A 23742-nucleotide genomic window follows, 5' to 3' on the forward strand; every position below is an offset into this window, starting at 1 on the left:
AAATGTTGTAATTTACTTTATGATTTAATGTGTCTATTATATTACACTGAATTTTGACAGAAATATATAGATCTAAAGTGAACTTTGAAGACGATCTAGAGATTCTGGAGATCATACGCCATATATTTTTTCTAGAGAAACTTATATAAAAACAATTTTAATTAATTTTAAAAAAGTATAGATTAAGAATAACTGAAAAATAAATTGTATTAATAATGTAATAATAATAGAATTGTCAACATATTGCACAAATCTTCTCTCGTGCCCCAATTAATCGAATTATTTCACTATAATGCGCGTGTCCCTGACGAAGAGCTTCAAACTCTTCAGAGTCAAAACATTTCCATTACGAAATCCTCCATCGTAGTTCGATCGGTGCTTAATCGGGGCTAATTAAAAAAAATACGCTACCGTTCTAGTGTGTGTCATGCTTTCTAAGCAAATAACTGTCACAGGGGTTACGCGACCTCGCGGCTTATGGCCTCCGGACTCCATGAGAGAGGGAGCCGCGCGAGGCGTTTTATCGAAGGCAGAGATACGAGGCCTAACCCAATTAAAATGTTTAATCGACACGTCCCCTCCTCCCTGCTTATCGTGCGTGTCGCCGCGCGCAATAATATGATGACAAATTGGATCGGCGCATCAGCGTACGCGCGCGTAACGGAAGAGAGTAAGATGGATTTCACGAAATCAACAGATAAGAATATGCAGACAAATAATATACAGATAATAATATGTACACATGTTTATACCGATCGACAGCTGCTCCTCACGTGACACGTACGAGATGTCTTCCTAACAGCTGAATAATTATCAGCTCTCTTTATTATTACTTTTTTTTTTTATTATTCCGTCAGATAGATAGTCAAGTGGACGAAGTCAAACATCGAGCTCGCGCAACGTCAACATTCAAATCATCCGTGTATTGATCGTACAGTAATTACGACTGAATATAGAGGGACTTGAAAAAGTCGTCGAAGAGAAGCATTCGCGTCAAGCGGAGGAATTATTATTAGATCCAGAAACGACACTTGCTTGCAGAAACGCCGAATTTTTTTAAAGGCAATAAACTTACATTGTGTCGAAATTTGGACCGTCCTTGGAGTTAAAGTTAAAAAATCATTTTTAATTTTTTAATTATTTATTATACTCCAAGAATGCAAGTTTTAAAAATAATTTTTAATTATTATATTCATACAGAGGTATGTTACGCGCGTTTATTATTTTTTAATAACTTCTTTAAAGCATTATTATTATATATGCGATATTAATGCATTCGCCTGTAACACATGTGGGCTACGTAAAATTACGATAAAATTGGCGTGTTATTATATTATCGCATATTATATTTTGCGCTTCACTTCGTAAACTCCCGTCCAGTTTCCTCTCCTGAAGTAACGATTAATTCCGCTTGATTAATATCGGATATTTTGCGATATTAACTGAGATATTATCATTTGATAGGAAAACAAAAATGAGAATTAAATTAATGAGCATATAAGAGTGTAAATGTTGAGTTAAACGAAAAATTTGTTCCGTTCTTTTATATGAGATGAGTATGATTATTAGTTACACATTAGTATGAATATAAAAAAAAAATTACGGAACGAACTTTCCGATCAATTCAATACATAATATTAGAATTTGAATCTCAATTGGATAAAATATGCCGTACAGTACATGGCGCTTTACCTCTCTCCTAAATGAATACTGTGGAATTGGAATCCATCGGCTATGTACGAGTTATACGAGTTATACGACCCTTCTCAACGGGCAAACTCACCATGGTAACGAAACTGACAGCGAAACTTCAGTTTCGATTCCAAGCCAAAAAGTCCGGATATATTCACGCCTTCAGTCTTACGTGTAACCTCGCTGCTGTAAAGAGGAAATCACGCTTTCCAGATTTTTCCGCGAAAAATATCCGAAATGCTTAAGTTTCAACAACGCACTACTCCGGAGGATCTCAAGATCGCCGCGTCCATAGAACGCAAACGACAAAACGAGGAAACTAGGAAACTGCGCATTTTTAACCCTCGCGTTAGAAAAATTGGGGTAGGAGTTCAGTCTCGATTTTTCCTTAACTCTACCTTTCATATTTTATTTCGACTTAATTTCAAATTTACTTTAATTTTTAATTCAGTCACTTTATTACTTAAGTTGCATCTCCTTCTTATTAATTAAAAATATACTGATATTTACCATACCATTAAAATTTACAAATCTAATACCATTAAATGTTACAATTCACTCCCGATTAAATTGACCTCGTCTATACACATACATTTTGCTATTCTTAACTCGCAAATTCCATGCACAAGTGTTATTTGATGGAGCGCAACGCGCGACACTTGATTGATCTTAACGTCTGGGAAGTTGCGCTCCGCTCCAATGCGATAAGATACGTGCGATTGTTTTCCCCTGACATTTGCAGATAGACAAGGCGTTCTTGGATAAGCAAGTCGAGGAGAAGAAGCGGCAGCACGAGTGGGAACGGGCGGAAGAATGTCAATTGGACGAGGCGCTCATTCGCAGCAGCGAGCACGCCGTGCATTTGGAGAGGCGGCAGGAGGAGGTAATTGAGTGTGCCGTCAATGCCGATAATTACGCCGGGAATGTCCGCTCGATATGCACACATGCCGCTGGCACACTCGATCGCTATGGATTTCGGTGTTGTCACGTGCCGCGAACGAGAAACCCGATCGAGATCGAGAGCGTCGAGTGCGAGATGCGACGACTCGTTTTCCTTGTTCGCAGGAGAGGCGAAGGATAAATCGGGAGGTCGAGTCCTTCCGACGGGTGCATCAGCGGGCGGAGGACCGGCGGGATTACGACCTGTACGACCCCGAGGCGTTAAAGAAATCGCTGCCGGCGCGCGTGGACGACAACGGTGACGATCCGCGGTTGGGAGCAGCGTCCGCTCAGAAGTGCGTAAACAGCCTGATTAATACCGCCAACAATGTGTGGTGCAATCGGGAGAAAAGTCCCGGGAGAGGTTTATCTCGGACTTTCCAGAGGGAGATAGAGGGACGCGCGCGCTTGTGAAACTCGTTTACTCTGCTTCCTGCGCACCCCGATGACTTCTCGTCTCTATTAAGTTTCTCGTAACGTTAGAATACCGTTAGCGCAGTCGTGGGAGGGAACTTGTTTTGCAATCTGTAAATCGTGGCTATCGCGCGTACGATACAACGATATCTCTCCCTCTCTTCTATAATCCGTGGCGAAAGATCCTCGCGCGGATATATAATAATCTTATACCCTCGCAACCTGCTCACCCTGGCGTAATGGTAATGCGCGTGAACTCCAAGAGGAAGGAGAGGAGAGAACGAGTATGAAATATTATATACGGCTGCAATGCGCAGGTTCGACGGCGAGGATCGCAATATGCCCGAGCGTTTGAAGGCGCAGAGAGAGCAGATGCGTTGGTGGATACAGAGGCAAAAGGAGGAGCACGAGGCGGCCGAGAAGGCGCGACGGGACGCCGAGCATGCCTATCAGGAAGTCGTCCTCTCCAGGGACAGCCGTGCGACGACGCTCGCGCGGATGGAGGAGGAATGCCGGCGAAGGCTGAACGAAGCCACGGCGACATTTAATCGCGCTCTGGTACGAGGAATCCCATCTATTCGCGCCTTTGATCCAGATCCGACGAGAAGGAGACATCGAAATCCGTAAGAGAGGAGAAATTAATGAGGGAGGGAGAGAGAGAGAGAGATTTATTTAACAAATTATATAAAATCGATCGTATGATCTTCAAGATGATTCCGATTACAATCCCAATCGGCTCGCGGCAGCAGCCGCAGCTGCTGCCATTTCACGTTCTGTAAGGTTGTCTAGTGACTCCGCCGTTTTTGCTTTCGAGTCTTCTACCGGCAAAAAAATTTCGAATTCCTTTGACCGATTCGATCTCTGAGCGGAGGTAGAATGGAGACCGAGTCCGCGATGAGTAAGATGGATGTTCGAGTGGGGTAACGTTTTTTTTTTATCGAGCTCGTTTCGCGGAAAGAGGGAAGCTTTTTTTCATTCGACTAACGCGCTTGATCATGTCCGATCGGAGGATAAGAACACGTCTATATATTTGAATACGCGCCCACTTATATCAAACGAATATATACAGATCGATTCGAGCGTTGTTACATTTGACATGATGGTGTTGACACATTAGGACACCCGCGCTACCCATCTGTTTGTCTCCGATTTCAATCTTTCTAATGTATGTAATAGGGTCCGTTCTCCCCTTTTTCGTGTCGGCCCTCTTCTAGGAAAATTCCGGCCTGATATACATATGAAAGCTACCCTTCAGACAGAAATATCTAAATTTGTTTAACCCGGGAATAGCCTGCACCTGATGGACATGACTTTTACACCTCAGCAGCGAGAAAATAAAGCTCAACCACAGTAGCTTTATTTACTCCGAGTACCTATTTTCTTTATTTCTTTTTACTTATTTAGAAAATATCAGATAATTCTATATAATAATCTCAAATATAAAATGTCAAGACAATCAATAATATGCAATATGTAATTAATAATAACAGTTTTTAATTAGAGTGTGAAAAACACTCCAAATCGTTTGTGCAAAACAAAACTAGGTGACTACATTTCTGAATTAAGAAGATTTTTCACTAAATGACACAAATAAATGTTAGTCTAATTTGTTTTTTTATCAAAATTGCGCATTTAACAGTTAAAATTGCGACTATAAATATAATGATGATTGAAAGATCGAATTTTAATTACTGCCATTATACCAGGACGTTTCTCCTTTTTCAGAGGTTGTAAGCGTTTCTGCCGTATTAACTTTCTCGGTGGAACGAATGTGATCGAAAAGCGCTTGTAATAATAAACCGGCCGCGGTACAATGTAACAAAAGACACAACGCGACTTTTTTTTGCGCAGTCCGCATGCATTTTAACTCGCCGCAGGATATAAAAGTCGCCTACGCGATTCTCTCGCGGTCGATGAATAAACCTCATGACATCATCGTGCAAAGTGCCGTGATAATTTGCCCCGATAACCACAACAAAGTGCCGTCGATTTCTTTTTTCTCTCTCCCTTTACCTCCTCCTCCCCCTCCCCCGTCGTACTCACCGCATTAATCTCTTCCCCTCACCTGGTCCGCGACCGCGTCCCTGGCCCTTATCCCTCAAATGTCCCGCGATGGTTTCGCGGAATTTATTTCCGCTCGATTGCAGGCCGAGGAGCAGCAACATCGCCGTCACTGCGAAGCCGTCCAAGACGAGGAGGACAAGAAAGCGGAAATCTATAATCACGTGACTGGAGATTTCCTCACCGAGGCTCGGGAACAGGCCGAGAGCACCCATGGACCGAGCAGGCCGCTGCCGGACCGATACAAGGGCATGACTGCGGACGAGTTGAAGGTCTTCAGGGATGCTCAGCTGAAACAAATGGAGGAGATTCGTGTTAGTATGAGAGGGAAGAGTTACGCTTTATTGTATCAACATCAATTCTGTCGCTCTATCTCTCTTTAATCGTTCAATTTAATTTGTAACTAGATATTTCACGTATCGATTCCGCGGTATTTTTGTCTTATTTTTACATTCAAATATCATAAATTTAAAATTTTGATATGGAAATTTTATTCATGATCATCTATTTTATTTAACTAATCTCTCCTTAACGTGCTCTTTGTTCCTTAATGCTTAATAGACATACATATAAGTATCTCGTACACGCTAATGACGGTGAAAAAAACCTGGACGCGTCATGGATGACATCACGGTGGATTCATGATGACATGACATGCATTATTAATATATTTTTAACCAAAATTTTCCATTTGATACAGCGTATTCCAAATATTCACACTTATGAATCTACACAAAACTATTAATTTTAGAGATGCAAGGAAACTTTTATCTAACTTGTCTATTCAGAAAATCAAACTAGAAGAGAAACACATGAACGAGAATTGGGATCACTTAATGGACTCGCATCTTCGAACCATATATTCATACGAGCAGGAATTAAATCAAAGAAAATCGTAAGATCCTAAAACTAATTTCGTTTTTTTTTCTCTAACTAAGGTTTAAAGAGGCCTATATAAATATATTTTATATAACGATATTATATTTAATAATATAATTCGAAAAAAAAAAATTTCTTGCTTGAAAACTTTTTGATATTCTTATATACTCTATGATAGTGTTTGAACGTGTAAACAAAGTTTTAAGTGCTACATTTTATTTTTCCAGGGAGCTCAACAAGAAAATTGCGGAGGAGAATTTGCGGCTTGCCGAGCAGCAGAAGCAACATCAGGAATACCTGAACCATATCGTTTATAAGAATCAACCGACCGCCGCTTTCTACGACCAATTTAACAAAGGAACACGTTGAATGCAATCGCAATTTTCACGTGCAACTTGTTAAAGAGAGAAAGATCGATATAAATTCTATAAAGTAAAAATATAGGCTACAGTGGGGTAATTTGGACAATAGTAAGCATTTGCAGGAATTTCAGAAAAATAAGAAATTTTAAAATACATTTCATTATATCAGATATTGACATGTAACTTAAAATCTCTTATTTTTCTGAAATTCTTGCAAATGCTTACTATTATCCAAATTACCACACTATTCAAATTACCCCGTATTATAGCCTATAAAAAATATAATGTCATAAACTTCTCTCTCTCTCTCTCTCTCTCTCTCTCTCTCTCTCTCTCTCTTGTATGTCGATATATAAACTCTTGCTATACCGATGGAGCGCATCAAATTTCCGATTGTCTACGAATACTTTTCATTCATTCCAATTATTATAATTAATAAAATATTTATAAATTAAAATCATTTATCGTGATCATTAATAAAAATAAAAGATTGTAATATTACCCAATGTCGGTAATGTAAAAGTTTGTTGCTCTGTTGATATTCAATCTTTCATAATTATACAACGCAGTTGATAAGTTATCATATTTGATCAACGGATAATGTAGACTTCGAGGCAATTGATAGACTAATATATTGCATGGTAAGTAAATTTACGATATCACGATGATGCTCGTGAGTCGGCACAAATTCAAGGTTAGAAAATAAGAACCTAAAAAAAATAAGTTGTGCAATATATATATTTCGATAGAATCATCCTAGCATGACAAGACTGCGCCATATATTACGCATATGACGTCCTCGTATATCTCTTCGATTGTCGAATAGAGCTTAATAATATCACAGACGCAATATTACTATTCATGCTTACTTTAAAGTACATAGTATAAAATTTATCTATTATGTATCCTGGAATTAATATTTCATAATTGTGATTTATGCTAATTGATAAGTTGTTTCGACACAATCCACGTGTTCTCGTTAGATCATAATTACCTTATTTATGAGTACGCTCTATAGAGCTGTAATTATATTGATGCTTACGTGATTTTTTAAATATCACATAATCAAGTACTCTGCCAAGCCTAAATCTTATAAACATTAACATAAGACGTAATAAACGAAATAGTTTTTATTATCTTGGATATATATATGTATATATCCATTAATCAGAATTAAATCTTAGCAATGTCCATTCCAAATTTCCATTATCCTAGTAAAAAGAAATCTGTAGGCATAATCTATCCACGAAAATATTGAAACAGGACAGATCGAGATATATATAACATAATAAATCGCTGCAAGATCTTTTCCTATTCGATGCATTTTTGATTCTCTTCTCTCATTAAAAAAAAAAATCACGCCGAACAGTTTATTTGTTATCGGACGGGCGGAGCGCCATGGCCAGAACTTGCTGCATCTGTATCCTAACGTCCAGCTTCTTCTCCTCCGGCACTTGCCTGATGATCGGCAGCAGCGAGAGGAGGAACATCTTGTCGTAGTCGTCCTCGTCGATGGTGACGCGCTGACTGCTGTGCGAGGAGAGGATGTCGTGTATCTCGTTGTCGAAGGGCGTGAAGGACGTCTCGCAGAGCTGTTTCGAGTAACGCGGGCACACCTTGTACGAGGGGGTACCCGCCTGAAAATATTCCCGGCCACCCGTTATCGAGGCGTTGCCGGAAGTGAGGGGATCGTACTCCTCGATCACGGGGTTGTCCACCTCGCCGTCGCTCTCCTCCGATTTGCAAGGGTTGATGGTCACGGAATTCCTGAAACAAGATTCTTTTAGTCGAGCGATCATCGATCGTTTGTCGCTTTATTCGCGGACGGCAGCTAAATACCTCTTGTTCTCAACGGTCGGCATGAGGAACAACAATCGATCGAAATACATGTACTTCTTGCGTTTACGCCCGGCGGGTCCAGACTTGTGCGATTTCTGAAGTTTCAGCTCTTTCATGAAGTAATCCCGTATGTTCCTCCATTTCCCGCGCAAATTTTTCTCTAAAAATTATCACGACTTACAACAAAATTTCTTTCAATAAATAATATAACAGAATAATAAAACTTTTTCTCTTTTCCTGTAATCTAAAGTAAATAAATTATTCTATTTTATTTATATAATTATTTTTCAAATATACTTATGTAAAAGTCATCAGTGCCAAAAAATTTCTCTTGCTGATTTTCTTTTTGTAACACCACAAAAAATGAATATTAATTTGGATTATATACGTTAATTTTTGCACAAAATATGATTTTAAATTAAAAAATCATGTGTGGTGTATCAGAAAATTTATTTTCATAAATAAATTTTATCTTCTAAAATAGAATCTTATTAAAGCACGCCATACAACGTCAATCTAATTAACGTAGCAAAACCGCAGCGCATTTCTCTTCGCGATTCTCTCCATTTTCTTAATCGACACCCGAGACCACGTGGAGAGACGTCTCTGTTCAACTTTCAGAATATCCTTGTCTAATCTTTCTTCCAGATCTTTCGACGCGCGACACAATCGCGATCCGATCGCGCGAAAAATATCGATTCGCGGCCAAGTCCCAAGCCTCCGGATTTCCGCGACGGTCGGCCGGCGACAAACGCGGCGGCCGTTAGGAATCCGGATCGATCAATTGCGAACGGCCATGCTATATACAGTATATACCTTCCACGTTTCTCTCCTCGTCCGTCAAGCGCGCCCAATTCGGTACCATCACCTGGCAGACCTCGTCCCACGCGGTCATCTTGGCGTTACGGTCGTTGTACTCGCCGCGATTCACATCGTAGATCGCCGGCCGCCTCTCTATCTCCTCGATGAACCTCTCCGTGTCGAACATGCTCATAGAGTCTCCGTGAGATTTTCTTTCTTTCGGTCGCGACTATATAAGTACTCGGCTCGTCCTTTCGCTTCGCCTCGATCGAACGCAGCACGCGGCGTTACTTTTCGATCAGTATACTTTTCCTCGAAATCGAACTTTTAATAAATCGAAGGAGTCCCTCCGAGCACGAGAGAGTCTCAACGATCAGCGCGTCCTTCGATTAGCGCGACGGCGAAAAAAATAATCCCTCGAGTTTCACGCGATGTAAAACTCGAACTTCGAAAAAAGGAGCAATCGAAGATCGACGGTGAAACGCCGCTCTGTTCCTTCCACCAAAGACCACGCGGTGGTCAACCCGGTTTAATCGGTTTAATACGCGTTAAAGCGAATCGAAATTGGCAAACGAAACCGCCGCAGTCGCGCGCGCCCGTCCGGCTCCGTTGTCCGTGTCGCGTCGTCGGCAGCGGCTTGCGCGTCACTGCGGAGAAACCGTTGCACGGCCGGAGCACGGCTTTTGGTATCATGGCGGCCCGGCGGCGAACGTGCGGTTGCGGTTGCGGAGCGGAATCTATGCCGCCCGCGACGTTGCCAGACCAGGCACCAGTCGGTGTGGTCGCCGCCGCCGCCGCCGCCGCCACCGCCACCGCCGCCGCTGCCGCCGCCGCCACCGCCGCCGCCGCTGTCGAGGGCCGTCGCGGGTCGAGAGCGGGCCACGAAAGAACGGCGGAATCGCGTCGCCGCCCGCGCACACGCGCATGCACTCACGCGCATGCACTCACGCACGCACTCACGCACGCACACGCTCAACGCGACACCGTGGAAATATTCACGCGCGTATAGAAATTCACGTCGCGGCAGCGCCGCAAACAGGCAGCCTTTTTTTTTCTTCTTTTCACGGTTTTTACATTCCCGCGCGAGCACGACCCGCGCGCCTGACCTGGGTTCGTATTCGCCAAATAAAATCGAATGAAATCGAAAACATCGAGTCGTAATTTTCTCGAGGTTACTGCAGGTCGACATGGAGACATTAACGGCGCTTTCGAAAGACTCCCGGACTTCCACTTCCCGCGGCGGCCTAATAAAAGAATCACTCGCGGCGGGAAGTTTCTATTAAGGCGTTTTACGGGCGTACAGCTTAACTCGTATGCAAGAACACGAGACGCGAGTTTCAGTTTCAGAATAATGGCCAGTTAGACAATTGCACGCCACGTCGCAATTTGCCGCAAAAGTGCGAAACAAGTGCAAAAAAAAAAAAAAGATTCCAACTGGGTACAAGTAATATTAGCGTAAGTGCTTCGCGAATAGTAATCAGAGGCCAACAAAGTTTAGCAAAACGGTCTAGGTCTTACAAGTTGAGTAAATATATAGCTCGGTCGGGGAGGCGAAACCTGAGACATATACGCGCGTGTATGTACGATACGAGAAAAAAAAAGGGCTCAAGGTATAGGGATATATCCCGACGTGGGTGAAGTTGCCCGATGAGTGAAGGAAGTAATGACGGAGCGAGTGTATTGAAATAAGAGAGAGGGGGGAAGGGGGGAGGGGGAACGGACAACTTCATCCCGGCAGGGAGTTACAAAAATAAAAGGCGACGAAAGCGGAAGATATATTTCGGTGTGCGACAAGCAGCAGCGCGGAGGGAGAGCGAGCGTGAAGATCATGCACGCGATCGTGGTCCTCGCCGTTTCTCCCGCAAATAACACGAGGACGCGAGGACGCGGAGAGATGATCAGCGTCCTTCGTGCGTCCCACTCGGCGCGAGGATGTTCCTGCCAGGATACGAGAATTAAACGTCGCCGCGTATAACATCGATGTACATTACATATAACGTTGGCGAACGCGCGCGTACCGTGCAGCCGGTTCGCGCACCGGGAGATACACCCCTCGACGACGCGGCGAATGCGGAATTCGCGCCGCCGCCGCCGCCGCCGCGACGTTGCCAAGCCTCCGGGGTCGTCGCGTCGTCGGTGTCGGAATTCACGTGTTGCTACGCGACATCATCGCCGACGAGCGTGTGCGCGCGATTACGGCAACGTCGACGCGTTTCCACCGCACCGTTATCGACCGTGGCGCGCGGGCGTTGCGGGATCGCGGCCGACGAAATCGACGCCGCCCGGCGATCAGACGTCGGGGCCATCGCGAGCAGCGCGCGGCGTCACGGCGCCGGACATATGCCTCTTTCGCGCGTTCGCTATGAGAGAGATCGCGTCGTTGAGAAATTCAACGGATTGGACCGCCGGATTGTTTGTTTATCGAAAGTCGCGTTCGAGCACCGTCTTTCGTTCAAGAGTCACTTGGGACCATGATTAATCGAGGCAATATTTTCAACGGTGACGTAATATCGCGAAGTTAACAAAGTATAGAATGCAAAGTTGAAATAAAAATTGAAGGGGCGACTAGGAATAAATTAACGATAGCAAATTGTTTCACGGCGCATCTCCCGATGACGCAACGGAGGCTCATCGCGAAAAGCTTAGACGTGTCAAGCACGTTTCACGTGTGAACGTCACGACAAATGGGACTTCCGCGCGTGCACGAATGCGTTATACGAATCGAAATATAAATAATACAATACGACACACCCACATGCGTAGGTAGGACTCGGAGCGCAATTACGAGAGGATTATAAGGGATCGTAAGTGCCCATTAGCCGCTTATTCGAACGTAGGAACGATTCGCCGTTAAGTCGCGCGCAATGATCCACCGACCAATGGAGCGCGGGCATCCGTATCGTCCGATGTACGCCTGGCATCACGCATGTCAAGTTCGAGGAGGTGCACCTTCGACTTTGCGCCGTTCTTTGAACTTCGAATTAGCCCATGTATCCGAGAGCGATTAGAGCCTCGCACGCGCTAATCGCACTCAGTCGACCCAAATATGTAAAAGTTTATTAATATTATACCTATTCAACGATTCCCATGATAAATCTCGTAAAATCTTTTATCGCGCGCGCGATGCAAGTTATTAATCGTAAAGATAATCAAAAAGCCCGTGTTAGACTACACAGGATTGGAGCTCGACGAATTGCGAATTTAAAATTAAAAAATTTGATGAAATATGATTCAATGAAATAATTATAACTAATCCGTTACGTTCCAATTGATTGTGCATTCCAATCTTTAATTCTCAAAAATCCTCAACCTTTAATGTATCTTAATTCAGTCTAATACGAGCTTAACGACCGTGCGGTTATAGGTGACTCACGCATCGACATTTATTTTATAAACACGTACACCGTTCCTTAGGAAAATTCCTCCTATATGTTTACAAAAAACACGCGATGCAGTGTTTACACGTGTACGGTGATTTTCATAAATCAAGGAAAGAAATTTATGCAAGCGAGCAGATATTCGATCATCTTCGTTTAAACAATTTGTATATATTCGTGGATGGATTGTCTTTTTTTTGCGCAAAATTATAATAGAGTCAGAATTCAATATTAATATTAATAAATATGCGAAATATTAATTATTTGAAATGGTATTTTTTATGTGCAACTTTGAGCATAAAATTATCGTCTGAAAATTGTAGTTACTTCCGTAGTTAGCGCCGTTAAAATTGTGCGCTGAGATAATAAATTGTGATTGTGAAATCAATTCACATGCGCAATCAATATATGTAACGCATTGCAGTTACTTTATATATATATATATATATATGATGTAATTTATCTCTATTCTAAAAATAAATGATCCAATTGACTTGATAAGCATCCGTGTTCCTCGCTAATTTTTCCCTCCAACGCGTCACGCGCGTACAAGAGGATAAATGAAAAGAATCAGCGTGTGTCGCAAGACTACCACGCGAGACACGCCAAAAGAGGACGAAAATTGCGCAAGCAGGACGCAGGATATGGACTCGCAAAAGGTCGCAGGCGGCTCGCAGCTGCGAATAGATCACGAGGAGGGGGAAACCCCGGGTGGGAGCGAGACAGACGGGGAAGTTTCTGACTGCTGTGGAAGGGCGGAAGGACCGAGGAGGATGGAAGGAGCATGGACCGTGGTGTTGAGGGAGACGGGGCTAGTTAACGAGAGGGGAAAAGGGCGGCGCGAAGCACAGGGGAAAGGAGGAAGTGCAGTAAGAGGGAGCGCGACCCCCAGCATATCGATAGCGGAACAAGCGAGTGACGGAGTCTTTCGGGTGGGACGAGGAAGAAGAGATGAAGATAGAAAGAGAAAGAGAGAGTGCGATGAACAGCATGGGGGAGAGATGGAGTTTTCGCGCTCGACTCTCCTCGTCCTGACGTTCCTGGTTTAGTTCTCGTAACCGCGCCGATCGACTAGGAGGTATCCAGTCTCTTGGCCAGTATAACGTCCCGGTCGCCGCCGATCTCTTTGTCTTCCTTTTTCGGTCTCGTGTCCCGGTCGAGTCATCATGTCGAGCGAGTTCCTCGGGAAACGTTACAAGCTCTTCAGCAGCGAGAATTTCGACGAGTTCATGAAGGCGCTCGGTACGTAGTAATAGTCGAAAACGCCGGCCGCCCTTGGCACGTCGCTTCGGCCGTTCAAAGTGCGTCGGAAATGTTAATTTAGAATGCGCACGTGATTGGCGTAAAAAGCTGGACGGTGTGGGAAAGTTGTGTGAGAAGTAGTTATCCTCTCTAATACTCTCTGATATTCTTGCAATTCGTAGTCAGACGATTTTCTGCATTTCAATCGGAAACCGATTCGATCCGGTCGGATTTTTTTCCTGACCACGTGTCGCTGAATATTTTCAGCCGTCATTAAGAGCTGCATTCCCGCCAAAAATTCTTCACCATGCGATCAGTTTTACGGATTTTTTTTTGTATATCGTCAGCCGGATATCGAACACGTTGCGCAATATTTAACAGGTTCCTTCCTTTATCATTTCTCACGTCAGTTTCCTGAAGACCTTGGATTACGTCATTCCGTGCTTGTACAATTAGTACTAACCGCGAGTGCCTCATTACGTTAAACGCGATAAAAATTACGCGATTCTATTCAAAGCAGAAATTTAAAAGGAAACAGTTTGTAACAAGCAACAGGATAAAGCCCGTTTTAGATAACGATCATGTCAGATTGGTGTAGCATATGCCATATATTTTCATGCATTTTCATTAATTTATCTTGATGTATAATTTGCATATATATCTTTTATGTATGCATTATTTATAATTTATTTATTATTTATATATATTTGTGTGTATTTTAATTTCTTAAATATTTATGTGGCACTTGAAAATTATAAGAATTCTATTATAGTGTCAAATAAATTCTGACACGAGTTATATGTAGCTCGTCGAAAAATCGCTTTGGATAATCTCGATTAGCATACTGGGAACACGAATTTTCAGTGAATCTCGATCGTTTATCAAGTGTTCCTATGATTTTTCTCAGGTATCTTCCCCATAATCTAAGCACCTCAAACAAATGTAGCCGCGAATGCATATGTACAGAAAAATTAATCGCACATCTAGTACGAAGAACATAATTTGTGTGAAAAGTAGTTAAGTACCTTCTCGAACTAATATTCTTGCGATTCATAGTCAGACGATTTTCTGTTTTGCAACTGGAAACCGATTTGATCCGCTCGGATTTTTTATCTAATCACGTCGCTGAATATTTTCAGCGTTCGTTAAGAGCTGCATTCCCATAAAAAATTCTTCACCATGTTCATGCGATCAGCTTTACGGGTTTTTTGTGTATGGCGTCAACAATATGGAATCATTATATTAGACACTTAATTTTGATCAATTTCTCTGTATATTTCGTTGCGTTGATAGAAAAGCGACACAAATAAAAAAAACTATAGCGTTTTTTTTTTAGATAATGAAACGGACCTTAAAGACAGAGCTATAAATACTAATTTTTTACTTTATGCATCATGCAGCTTTGCAACTTTGTCTGAATAGGCTCTGGCAAATTATAGGAAAGATACCTGACAAGACAATCGTTGTAGTAGCGCTACGTAGAAAAACAATGACAAGCCCATAAATGCAACGCAGGAGCAACGTGCGGCGTATCGGCGCCATCCGACGTAAATTGCTCTTACTTACAAAATAGCTAATGATTATTACACACATTACGGCGGGCCGTATTATTATCGTGATGAGATCTGTCGTTAGCTCCGTTTCCGCGTGTACACGCTCGCGTGGCCGGGCCCGACAATAACATCGGCAATTTCGCGTCTGTATACGGAATGTGAATATAAACACGCACACGTGACTAATATGTGGAGGCACGCGTGAAAAGACACGGGATAAACATTCGTGGAGCTTTCGGGGTTGAGGAGGGAGGGGATATACTGTATCTCATCCACGGAAGTTCAGAGAAATCGCGCTTCACGAATAGAAATAATATCGATGAGAGAATAATAGCGATTTTGACACCGATAATCGATCGAGTTAATCCTCTGATTCAGCGATGTATAATTCATTTCTTCGTTTTTTTTTTTAAATCACAATCGCAAACGTAAATTCGACGTATAGGTAACTTTCGCCTACCGCATACCACCGTCGCGGGTTCAATCGGTTAATTAGCCGCTAAACTCGTTTGTGCATCATCGAGATATCAATGAAGTCCCTGGGACGTTAATCAATTTTAATACGTTAAATTACGCCCCCTCGCCTCTCCGTGCAACGACCTGACCTCGATCTTAATTCCGGCCGTGCGCCGCACCGGGCCGCCTGATTGCGGTCTAATTTAACACTTGAATTAATTCATCAACGTGATTAATAAATCCCGTAATTGACAGTTGAATCACGGGAGCGCATTCATACCGATACAAAATTTAGCTTGATCAATTATATATATTATACCTTTTTCACGAGTGACAGAAATCGCGTTGGATTTCTGGAAGCAGAAACACCTTCGAACGCAAGGTATTTTGATAACACACCAAGACTGATAATTTTATCTACTTATCTCATGTTTATTGACTTCAGATAAACTCTGAAGAACCAGATAACGTAGTAGTCGCATGTAGTCTGCATCACTGCATGTTCCTCTTTTATTCTATCGTTATCCGCAGACGTTAATCTATTAATTATTTTTTAATTAAAGAATATAAATAAGAAACTGTAATTTATATAATTTTGCTGTTTTCATTTATGTAGCAAACATTTATGGGTTAGCTTTTTTCTTAAATTAGATTAAATTAGATTGTACCTCTTCCCTTTGCCTGAAACAGTTGTTGCTATCTCTCGCAAAAATATATGTATGAGTATATGATATGTACATGATGTATATCCGCTGTTTTGAGCTTGGATCCGTGGGTTCGTTAAGATCAAATAACTGCAGATCAGCCGTTTCTGCGGACTTTATTATGCATAATAATAATTTATAATTATTATTATGCAGTATCTCATTTATTATTACATGACTTTTTATAGTTATTATTATGTTACTTTGTAATTATTATTGTGTAGCAAATTTTTTATGTGATTTTTATTCTTGGTGGAAATCCGATTGTCTCTCAAAAATTTAAATATGCGACTCGTAACAAAATACGTGACAAGTTGCAAATTGTGTCGGCACGAGACATCAGTATAAGCAGAATCGTTGACGAACGGGATCAACCGTTTCCCACCCTCTCGACCATTGTTACGGTAATCTTCGGCGGTTCGCCGGAAATTAAATAAGAGAGCGAGTCTAGACGCGCGCGTCGTCTTCCGACGTGTTATACCGCCGCAGTTTTTTAATGCGTCGCGGAAAGTCGGTGCAGGCATTCTACTTTTCCGCGAACCGACGACCGACCGGCCAAGGCGGTGAGATCGATAAGCGGACTCGCTTGCGTGACTCAAACGTAAACCTGTAATTTTGTTATCTCCTGGCGGCGAGATAAGACTATCTTCGGTTTTTTTTTCCTTTCGAGGTCACGTAAAAGTTTTTGAAACACGTTCGTCGTCAAGCGATGCGATCGCGAATCATGAGATTGTTAATCGAGTCAGTTTGTTATTTCCTCAATGGCGATAACAAATAATCATCCTCAGAAAAGCAGCTTTACAATAAAAAAAATCATGACCAATTGACTGCGAATTTGTTAATCAAATGAGAATTGTAATGCAATCGCCCCATCGGGATGATGAATAGTCTGACATTTCGCGGAATAAACTTGTATTTCCATTAGCGAATGATGCAAACGATTCCTTTCGAAAGTCTCAGCTGAGTCGCGTCTAAAACGAGAGTTCTGTTCTATTTTAATTATTTAAAAAAAAAAGTGTTTTTGCCGCAAGAAGATTTTTCTACTTTGAGGATCTTCACTGAGAGAATGCCTTTCGCAGTCGAAGGTTACCATGTGCCGTAATAAGTATTCATACGCTAACGTGATGTCACTCCGCGATGATAATTCGCGAAATCTATAAATAACGCGAACGAGTGGGTCAAACTTCAAAGTTTGCTTCTCTCGCCGGTCGGTTTTCAACGCGGAACCGCGGGGTTCCGCGGCTCCACGATAAACCCGTCCTCTACCTACGATATAAAGTCTAATCAATCGCTGAAGTCGAGCATGAGGCATGCAAACCGGCCGGGCCGTTAGTCAGTCCCGTTCCCGCAGTCGTCGGTGGTAGATCGAACCATGTCGTCGCCAGTGCTAACCGGTATCCTGGGCAAGCGTTACAAGCTCCAATCGAGCGAAAAGTTCGACGAGTACATGAAAGCCTTAGGTGAGACGAGGTGCACGCTGATCCTTTTCTTTCAGAAAGGAATCGTATTCCTGATCAGTAAATCCAGCGAACTCCGTGTATTTATTTTTTTCCTTTCGTATATGAATTCTTTCAACGAGGAATTAATTTTCTTCGAGAGAATATCGAGGATTCGATAGTCTTATGGGCCGGTAGGAAATGACGAAGTGCTTGTCGAGAGATAAGATTCAGAAGTGCCGGCAGATAAAATATTCATTTGCCTGTTAACATCGAGTGGACTTCGATGGATATACACGATTTAAAAGTTATCGCAATCGCGCTCCCTCGCTAATTACGTGATTTTATCTTCATCTTTGTTTGGGATACTCGCGTTCTCAATCTGTCACCGAATTTAAGTAATAACATGCAAGCATATGGAAAGAATGATGTTAATTGATAGCTCGCAATTAGATTGCGATGGCGCGATCGTTTCCGCGAGAACAATTAACAAAGCGCGAGAAGACGAGCCGTCTGCGTCTGGATATAAATACATCCGGAATAGAATTTCATAGAATTCAAAGTGGCCGATAAGAGGAGGCCGTATAGACGATTTTAAAGCAGCTTACGCCTTCTCTTTCAGGCGTGGGTATGGTGACGCGCAAAATGGGCAGCAGCGTCAGCCCAGTCGTCGAACTGACGGAGAAGGACGGAACGTACACGTTGAAGACGACCAGCCCCTTCAAGAACTCCGAAATCAAATTCCAACTCGGCGCGGAGTTCGACGAGGAGACCGTGGACGGCAGGAAGGTAAAGAGCGTCTGTACTCTGGATGGTAACAAACTCGTCCAGGTGCAAAAGGGCGAGAAGGACACTACGATCGAGAGGGAATTCGGGCCCACGGAGATGAAAGCGGTAAGCTTTTAAAAAGTTTCTTGGAACACGATTAATAATTTGTTGTTCGAATATTCGCGTCGCTTGCAATAAAGATGATTAAAATAAAATATTTATGCGATACATATAATTTATAAACGTTGTTGGAGCAAACTATAAATTATAAATAAAATAATAATACAAATATAATTTATAAATGTTGTTAGAAATAAGTTTTACCGCGTCAAGTCTGTTTTAATAATGAAAAACTTAACTGATTCCTAATATGTTGATATTTAAGTTAATCTCGGTTTTTCATCAATACTTTATTCGCGAATCAATAACGAGCTTTTTATCGATCAAGCTAATGCTAATCGTAGCTACGCAGCTATTTATTATTAATGCTATTAAAAGTTAGCAGCAAGGTAACGCTGACCTTCAATCGGATAAATACTAAACAAGAAATAATATCTCGTGTTTCCATATGTATACCTGTCATGTATGATAAATTCACAAGAATCTAGTTTATAGACTGGCAAACTTGCATTTATCGAGAACGACTGGAAACATCATTAACATTTAAACAACAGCACGCTTTAAACGCGCAGATATTTTAATGTTTATCAACAATAACGAAAATTGGTACTCTGAGAAGAGAATCGTCTTCTCTTATGGTTTTATATTTATCCTTTAAATCGAGCAATTTTCAGTATTAATTTCACGTGATGTGTATCGCTTTAAATGCCCCACCCAGCCAGCGTACTCGGACGAGATATTGTCACAGAACATGAATTGTAGGAATGACGTGGTTAATCGTGCTTGAAGAATGCATCTGTCGCCCCGTGCGTGCATCCTTCCTCTCCGAGCGACTTGAACTTTGATTCGTGTCGCCGTTGATGGCGGTCGCAGGAGTTGCCGATTAAAGTACAAAAGCTCATACGTGGAGGAACGCCGGCGATCAGAGGGATCGTTGCATGAGCGGCTAATGTTATAATGATTCGTCAAATGTCCGGCCAATTATCGCGTGCGCTCCTCCTGTTCGTGACACGTATTTCGTGACGACAATTTCTACAGCGCACACCGAGCACTCCGAAACGGTGCCAATAAAGATCCATTGATCCGTCTGGCGCGAATACCGTGTTTAATACCGTGAGACACCGGCGCGGGGATAATTCCCGCACTCTTTCTCGCTCTCTTTACTACTTACAGAAACTACCGCTATTAATAATTCCGAGAGATTACCGTGTGCAGCGGAGTTACGTACGGCGGAGGTCCATGTCATGCCATCAAATATTTAACCGACGTTATCGCTATTTCTGTTGCAGATCATGAAGGTCGATGACATAGTTTGCACAAGGGTATACAAGGTTCAGGAATAGGAGAGTCCAGGTACCAAAGCTGAAGGCGCGTGCACAACACACAGGTGCTTCTAGAAATATTCCGAGAACGTGTACATTAACGAAATTGAAATCTATACGCTTGAGCGTGAATAAGATACAGTGATTATTACGACGATACATAAAGTATCGAATTGTATGCATACAGCTGAATGTAACTCTTATGTCCAGATTGTAACTTAGAAAGATTATAGAACCCCTTACAGAAATTTAATCCAGGAAGGTAGCGGTCAATTGCTTATTTTTGAGTATCAAAAGCACAGCTGAAACCTTCAGCAGTGCTTTTAATGTTCAAAATAGGTGATTTGCAGTATTAAATTAGATTTCTGTAAGGGCACATAGTTTTCTACGGAGTTAAAACACATATATTTGATATGCATGCGTTCGTAAAGTGGATGTACCGAATGATAACCGAAGCATAAATTAAAAGTCCATCTGTTGTGCACATTTTCTATTTATGTATCGCGTATTACGTAATGAAATAACGTAATGCCGTCAGCAAATTATGTTCCATGTACAGCAGTCGCTGTATTACCTATTCTACGAATAATGTTTGCTTTTTTTTTCTACGAATAATAATGATTAATGAAAGTATACACAAGTGTTTCTAATTAAAAAATTTCCCGACTTATCCTAACGTCTTTTAAACACAAGATTTCTATTTATTAAAATAATGCTTATTAAAAAGCAAATCTAAGATACTTAAAAGAAACGAGAGTAAGAAAGCGTAGGTGAAAATACGTACAAAATATATTTGCTTCTTAAAATAACCTTTGTACATCTGAGCATATATTAACTTCTGACTTGATACGTCCGTATCGTCATTGTTTGACCGTTTATCACTAAACGTCCATATCAATTAATGGAGAAATCTGTAAATAGAATTACAAAATTTTTATCGTGTACCAGATATTCTATCAGAATGTCGTAAAATGTAACTGATTATAAATGTTGTGAAAACTAATTAGTACGAAATTAACAATCTAATTGTTCATACAATTTATTATGGAAAGCCTTACGTAATATTCTATGAAACAGGTGTGTCCATTTTCGGTTTGAACCATGTACTGAAAACACAATAGGCCGACGTTATTGGTTCTCAGGGAAACCTTGTTGGCGCACGATAACGCTTTCATCGCCGGTTTAATATGCACCAATTTGAAATTGGATACTGCCGTTGACGTACATTGAAAAGTTTCGATTAAATCGCTGTCGTGCGGCAGATCGATGTGGCAAATGCCGCCTAGGCCCTCCGTGCTGAATCTGAAGAAGGGCTCCTCCGGCGATAAACGCAACTGAAATGCGTAAAAGCGTATGTCAAAACGTTTAACTCATTTGAGCGTAAATTTCTTTCGGTATCTTCAAACTCGAGTTGAAATTGAAATTGCTTGACAATTATACCTCGACCAGTTCGCTAGTTGGATCTAACTCTGCCATGACATCCTTCAGTAATTCCGTTTTTAATACTACTTTATTTACAACGTTATCGAGATGAAAGTCCAACAATGCGTCTACTTCTAAGGTTTTCAACGAGCAGTCTGTTATGACTCCGTCTTCTTCGATGATAACACTTACGGGATAGCCTGTGCCCTATAATGAATATCGATACTCATTGCTTGAACATTAAACAGTGACACTGAAAGATATTCTTTTTTTTAATGTTACTTGGAAGAGTAAGATCTAGAATTTTATATAATTTTTTTTTGATACTACAAAAATACTACTACTAAGTTCATTTCAAGTAAATGAGAATTATCCTGATTTTACTGAGCTGAAGCATTTACTTTGTAAAACATTTGCACCGCAACGGCGTCTTCTTGCGAGGTAGGCCAGAACATACAAAGGCACTCCACCAGTATATTCAAACTTAATGAAAACGTCACGTCCTCCTTCAATTCGAACTCGTCGAAAACTGTAGTCGGGATGTACGCAGTGGCCTGCATACATTTCGCGTCCTCGACCGTGATTCTCAATCCGTTTTCAGTGCCGAGGCAAGTAGCTGTCTAAATAATGCGATACCATACGTTTCTTATTATTAAAGAAAAAAAAAACGAAAATAGTTTTTAATATACAAACTCATTTTAAGTACCTCCTTAAAGTTAATAGTTTTCAATAATTGTATAACAATCTTTAGATTTGTCAGTCCCATTTTTGCGACCAACGCGTAGCCTTCCGCGTTAGAGGGCATCTTGCTCGATTGGAACCTCGTACAGTAGATGCAATAAATTGTCAAATTGTTTTTGCGTTAGTTGTTGGTGCAACAGCTTCTCATTGTCGACACTGGCTAACCAAGCTGCTAAAATGTGCTTGCAAGTGAAAGCGGACCGATTGGTTAGGACCTGTTGTCTGTAACGTTATGAGAGCTGTTTAAGAATTTTTCATAATTTCTAATACATATAAGAGAGATAACTTCTCTCATTTTGATATGTGAAATTTTACAAAATGTAATTACGTTATCCTTTGAATAAGTAATTCATTCACACAGAATGTGTTGTGTACCTGAAGGCAGCGCAAGTGCAATAATTTACTTCTGGAAAAAGTGTGTACAACGCTCCAGAATGCCCTCTAACTTGCATTAACCAGCTGGCCTCGTTAACACTTTTGCACTCCGTTATAATTGCATTAGACGTGGAAATTTGTGTCACTCGTCGCTGCTCGTACAGATCTAAGGCTCTTTCAAATGCTCCGTCAAATAGCTTGTACAATTTCAGTAGAATTTGATCGGAGACTGAAAGAGTGCATTTATCATTTTAAATTACTTATTATTATACTTAGCAAATTTTGATTTAGTACATGAAATTTATTTTAATAGGTTTTTTTGAAAAAAATAGTTATACGTCTGCTGTACTTTAATTTGAACATTTTCGACATTTCTGATAATTTTCAGAGGCAGAGAAAAATTTAATTAAGAAAATTAAAGCTTTTATTTTAACATGCTTTCATGATTGTAACTGGATGTAATTTTAATTCAAGATAAAGTGAAAAATAAAAAATTTTTTGTTAGATTTTTTGATTAACCTTAAACTAACTCTTTTTATATTTCTCATTTTTGTGACCTTGCTCGAGAAAATGTAGCAAGTTCGAGGCTCGTGCAATGCTCTCGTTTCGATTAGAACGAAGGGAAAAGAAATTCCGGCTGTAAGGTGCCGTTAAACGGCGTAACGGGTTACATACATTTTTTCTCTCTCTCAAAATCGTCGGCCGCCTCCTTCAGTACATTATCCACGAAATCCACATACTTCTGATCGTACACAGTGGGCGGTCGAGAACCGGTACTCGCTACCTGTTGATCTGAATTCATTGAAACGAACGGAGAGGTTATGGGATTCGCACTTGAACCTCCCTCGAGTCAAAATGCTCGTTCGTTATCATATCCCATGCGCTTTTGAAGCGCGTTTCGAACTCGACTCGTCTCTGTCAAACCGCAAGCGGATAGAAGAAAAGTATCATCCGATGTCGTCGAAAACTGTCGATCGCGTGCATTCATTACGTGCTTGAAATGTTTTCAGAAAGTGCAGAACGCAGATAAAACGAACGGTTACGGATGGCGTCAGTGTACGTATACACTCGCCTATTCAAAACGACAGAAATAACGCCTTTATGTGTACAAAACGTTAACTACGTAGCCATGTCAAAGAATGTTACCAATGGATAACACACGTTGGGTACATACAGTCGGTATAGAGGAAAGTCTGAAAATGTCCTGCGCGCGTTTAAATCAGGGTTGTGCATCTACGC

General features: G+C 41.4%; 5 protein-coding genes across 8 annotated transcripts; 2 read left to right on the plus strand and 3 right to left on the minus strand.

The window, feature by feature from the left end:
- Positions 1-1211: 1211 nt before the first annotated feature.
- Positions 1212-6430, plus strand: LOC105447962 (RIB43A-like with coiled-coils protein 2). The gene is made up of 7 exons (XM_011686302.1): positions 1212-2055; positions 2435-2575; positions 2758-2927; positions 3363-3603; positions 5193-5420; positions 5895-6001; positions 6213-6430. Exons 1-7 carry the CDS (start codon positions 1930-1932, stop codon positions 6352-6354), a joined length of 1155 nt encoding a protein of 384 aa, XP_011684604.1. The 5' UTR covers positions 1212-1929; the 3' UTR covers positions 6355-6430.
- A 637-nt stretch (positions 6431-7067) lies between these two features.
- On the minus strand, positions 7068-19905 carry LOC105447965. Of its 2 annotated transcripts, none has more exons than XM_011686308.1 (3): positions 19850-19905; positions 8187-8346; positions 7068-8114 (listed from the first exon to the last, which is right to left on the minus strand). In XM_011686308.1, the coding sequence occupies exons 1-3, from the start codon at positions 19887-19889 to the stop codon at positions 7718-7720; spliced, it is 597 nt and encodes a 198-aa protein (XP_011684610.1). In that variant the 5' UTR covers positions 19890-19905; the 3' UTR covers positions 7068-7717. The 2 variants fall into 2 exon arrangements, with proteins under 2 accessions (XP_011684610.1, XP_011684608.1); XM_011686306.1 differs by lacking the exon at positions 19850-19905 and adding an exon at positions 9003-9630.
- On the plus strand, positions 13369-20600 carry LOC105447964 (probable fatty acid-binding protein). 3 transcript variants are annotated; one of them, XM_011686304.1, is made up of 3 exons: positions 13369-13606; positions 18378-18649; positions 19933-20600. In XM_011686304.1, the coding sequence occupies exons 1-3, from the start codon at positions 13531-13533 to the stop codon at positions 19984-19986; spliced, it is 402 nt and encodes a 133-aa protein (XP_011684606.1). In that variant the 5' UTR covers positions 13369-13530; the 3' UTR covers positions 19987-20600. The 3 variants fall into 3 exon arrangements, with proteins under 3 accessions (XP_011684606.1, XP_011684607.1, XP_011684605.1); XM_011686305.1 differs by lacking the exon at positions 13369-13606 and adding an exon at positions 17254-17404; XM_011686303.1 differs by lacking the exon at positions 13369-13606 and adding an exon at positions 17598-17779.
- Positions 20601-20732: 132 nt separating this feature from the next.
- On the minus strand, positions 20733-22209 carry LOC105447967 (cell cycle checkpoint protein RAD1). The gene is made up of 5 exons (XM_011686310.1): positions 22094-22209; positions 21789-22007; positions 21406-21594; positions 21024-21299; positions 20733-20876 (listed from the first exon to the last, which is right to left on the minus strand). Exons 1-5 carry the CDS (start codon positions 22190-22192, stop codon positions 20847-20849), a joined length of 813 nt encoding a protein of 270 aa, XP_011684612.1. The 5' UTR covers positions 22193-22209; the 3' UTR covers positions 20733-20846.
- On the minus strand, positions 22164-23565 carry LOC105447966 (zinc finger SWIM domain-containing protein 7-like). The gene is made up of 3 exons (XM_011686309.1): positions 23179-23565; positions 22504-22732; positions 22164-22350 (listed from the first exon to the last, which is right to left on the minus strand). The coding sequence occupies exons 1-3, from the start codon at positions 23303-23305 to the stop codon at positions 22182-22184; spliced, it is 525 nt and encodes a 174-aa protein (XP_011684611.1). The 5' UTR covers positions 23306-23565; the 3' UTR covers positions 22164-22181.
- Between the last annotated feature and the right edge of the window lie 177 nt (positions 23566-23742).

The sequence above is a fragment of the Wasmannia auropunctata genome, unplaced genomic scaffold (genome assembly GCF_000956235.1).
Source record: "Wasmannia auropunctata unplaced genomic scaffold, wasmannia.A_1.0 LD336090.1, whole genome shotgun sequence".
Classification (NCBI taxonomy): Eukaryota; Metazoa; Arthropoda; class Insecta; order Hymenoptera; family Formicidae; genus Wasmannia; species Wasmannia auropunctata.